General features: G+C 43.5%; 1 protein-coding gene across 1 annotated transcript in view; it reads left to right on the forward strand.

The window, feature by feature from the left end:
• The window catches only part of HS3ST3A1 (heparan sulfate-glucosamine 3-sulfotransferase 3A1), a 113,133-nt gene extending 110,865 nt beyond the window's left edge, over positions 1 to 2,268 (forward strand). The window contains exon 4 of the mRNA XM_004716308.2: positions 5 to 2,268. Within this exon, the coding sequence (XP_004716365.1) occupies positions 5 to 572 (568 nt within the window). The 3' untranslated portion in view covers positions 573 to 2,268. The remainder of the gene's footprint in view (positions 1 to 4) is intronic.
• Positions 2,269 to 2,347: the final 79 nt, after the last annotated feature.

Raw genomic sequence — 2,347 nt, forward strand, 5'->3', positions numbered from 1 at the left:
CCAGCTACTTTGTGACGCGCGAGGCGCCCGCGCGCATCTCGGCCATGTCCAAGGACACCAAGCTCATCGTGGTGGTGCGGGACCCCGTCACCAGAGCCATCTCGGACTACACGCAGACGCTCTCCAAGCGGCCGGACATCCCCACCTTCGAGAGCCTGACCTTCCGGAACCGCACGACCGGCCTCATCGACACGTCCTGGAGCGCCATCCAGATCGGCCTGTACGCCAAGCACCTGGAGCACTGGCTGGGCCACTTCCCGCTGCGCCAGCTGCTCTTCGTGAGCGGGGAGCGGCTGATCCGGGACCCGGCCGGCGAGCTGGGGCGCGTGCAGGACTTCCTGGGCCTCAAGAGGATCATCACGGACAAGCACTTCTACTTCAACAAGACCAAGGGCTTCCCCTGCCTCAAGAAGGCCGAGGGCAGCAGCAAGCCCCACTGCCTGGGCAAGACCAAGGGCAGGACCCACCCCGAGATTGACCCCGAGGTGGTGCAGCGGCTGCGCGACTTCTACCGGCCCTTCAACCTCAAGTTCTACCAGATGACTGGGCACGACTTTGGCTGGGATGGATAACAATCTAATTTAAAAAGAAAAAAATATTGAAATATAATATATTTTTTTACCGGTTGGTAGAGAAGAAGCGGTTTAATATGTGTGCTGAAAATACTTGTTTGGGTACCCCTGCCCCCCATGAATGTTAAGAGATTGTCCTCACCCATGCCCTCATCTTAATATATAATCAACACCAAACATTGGGATAAAACAATGTAAACTGCACTCACCTAGCTGCTCTCAGTGCTCAGTGTTGACCGTATTTTATGTTATGTTACACACGCAATCATAAAGAATGAGGATTGGTTGCCATTAAAAGGTTTAAGAATATGTTTAAGCTAAATGTCTCTTTTTAAAGTAGGCCCTGTTAAAATTCATATTAATCCTTAGATGTTTAATTCCCAACCCCCACCCCCGCGGTACCCCTTTCTTTTCTTAAGCCATTTCCTTATGTAGTAATACTGAATTTGTGCGTCATTTCCTGGTTTTCACAAAGATTCAAAATACGTGTTTTAAAATTCTTACACAGCTATATGTCATTTAAGAGCATAGAAATTCTTTGCCCCATTTTACAGATAAGAAAACGGTCTCAGGAAGGTTCAATTATTTATCTTAAAGCCAAATGGCGGTCTCTGGGCAAAACCCTGTCTTCCACGTGTTCCCTATTTCCTGCCAATCCTTCAGGGGAGACCGCGAGTCAAAGGCGTTTGTGTCTTCAGAGATGTACGCCTAGCTTTTGGATGATCTAAATTCCCGGCTCCTTGTGACCCCCAATCTCCTTGCACAGTGGGGTTTATGCTCAAGAAAAACCCAGTCTGGACACAAACATGTAAGGGCCAGTCTTGGCTTATTGAAGTACATTGGGGATATGAAGACTCTCGACTTAAATGGAAATATCTTATTTGACTCTTGCATTGGGAACAAGACAGGGGCCCTACTAGGAATAGGGCAAGATGTGGTAGGTATACAATTTACCCATTTGTTGATTTAATTGTCCATTTAAAAAGAACAGAAAAAGGAAAATCATGTCAGTAAATGCTTACAAGAATGAGTCTCATTTTCCTTTACTTTTTTAAAGAAAGAGCATCTTCCTCTCTTTGTATCTGGTTTCTGACCTTAGAAATAATACTAAAAATAGATCAATTAACAACTCATTTATAATGCTTTCTTTTTCATGGATGGAAAACTCTCACTTTGTCACTTTATTTCTCCCCCAGCCCCTGCTCATACTGGTTATTACCTAATGTGTATTAATAGTTGGTAAATATTCTAAGAATTATCAATTTGGATAAAATGTTAATCCTTTTCTCCCATGTGTCCCTGCCCATCCCCATTTAAATTGCTCAAATCAATCAATAGTTTATTAAGAGTATTCCTTTCCTCTCGGAGTGGGCACTAACAAGATTAGCATTAATGAGAAGTAAATTGGTTTAGAGAGGAGCACATACACACAAAATATATAAAACGTTTATAATTAGTCTGTCAACAGCATTTTATTACAGGTTCGAGCCCAAGAGGAGAAAAAAAAGACTTCTCCTCTCTCAAGGCAGTTTAAAGGGCCAGATACTCTCAAACTGGAAGACAGTATTCCTGTTACCTTCTCCAAGTTGTCAATCAGATGAAGCAACAATTATATTAAAATATGCCTGACAATATGCATGCAACCCATGACGTAATATTTTCTTGAGAAACTTATTGCATTAGGATTAAAATGAAGGTAAACAATCCTTTATGTTTCTAGATATGTTGTCAGGGCTCCACATCTTTGGATTTGTTTCTGCAGATTCTCTTTAGCA

The sequence above is a fragment of the Echinops telfairi genome, unplaced genomic scaffold (assembly GCF_000313985.2).
Source record: "Echinops telfairi isolate 266 unplaced genomic scaffold, ASM31398v2 ScPeMD7_2010;HRSCAF=2546, whole genome shotgun sequence".
Lineage (NCBI taxonomy): Eukaryota > Metazoa > Chordata > Mammalia > Afrosoricida > Tenrecidae > Echinops > Echinops telfairi.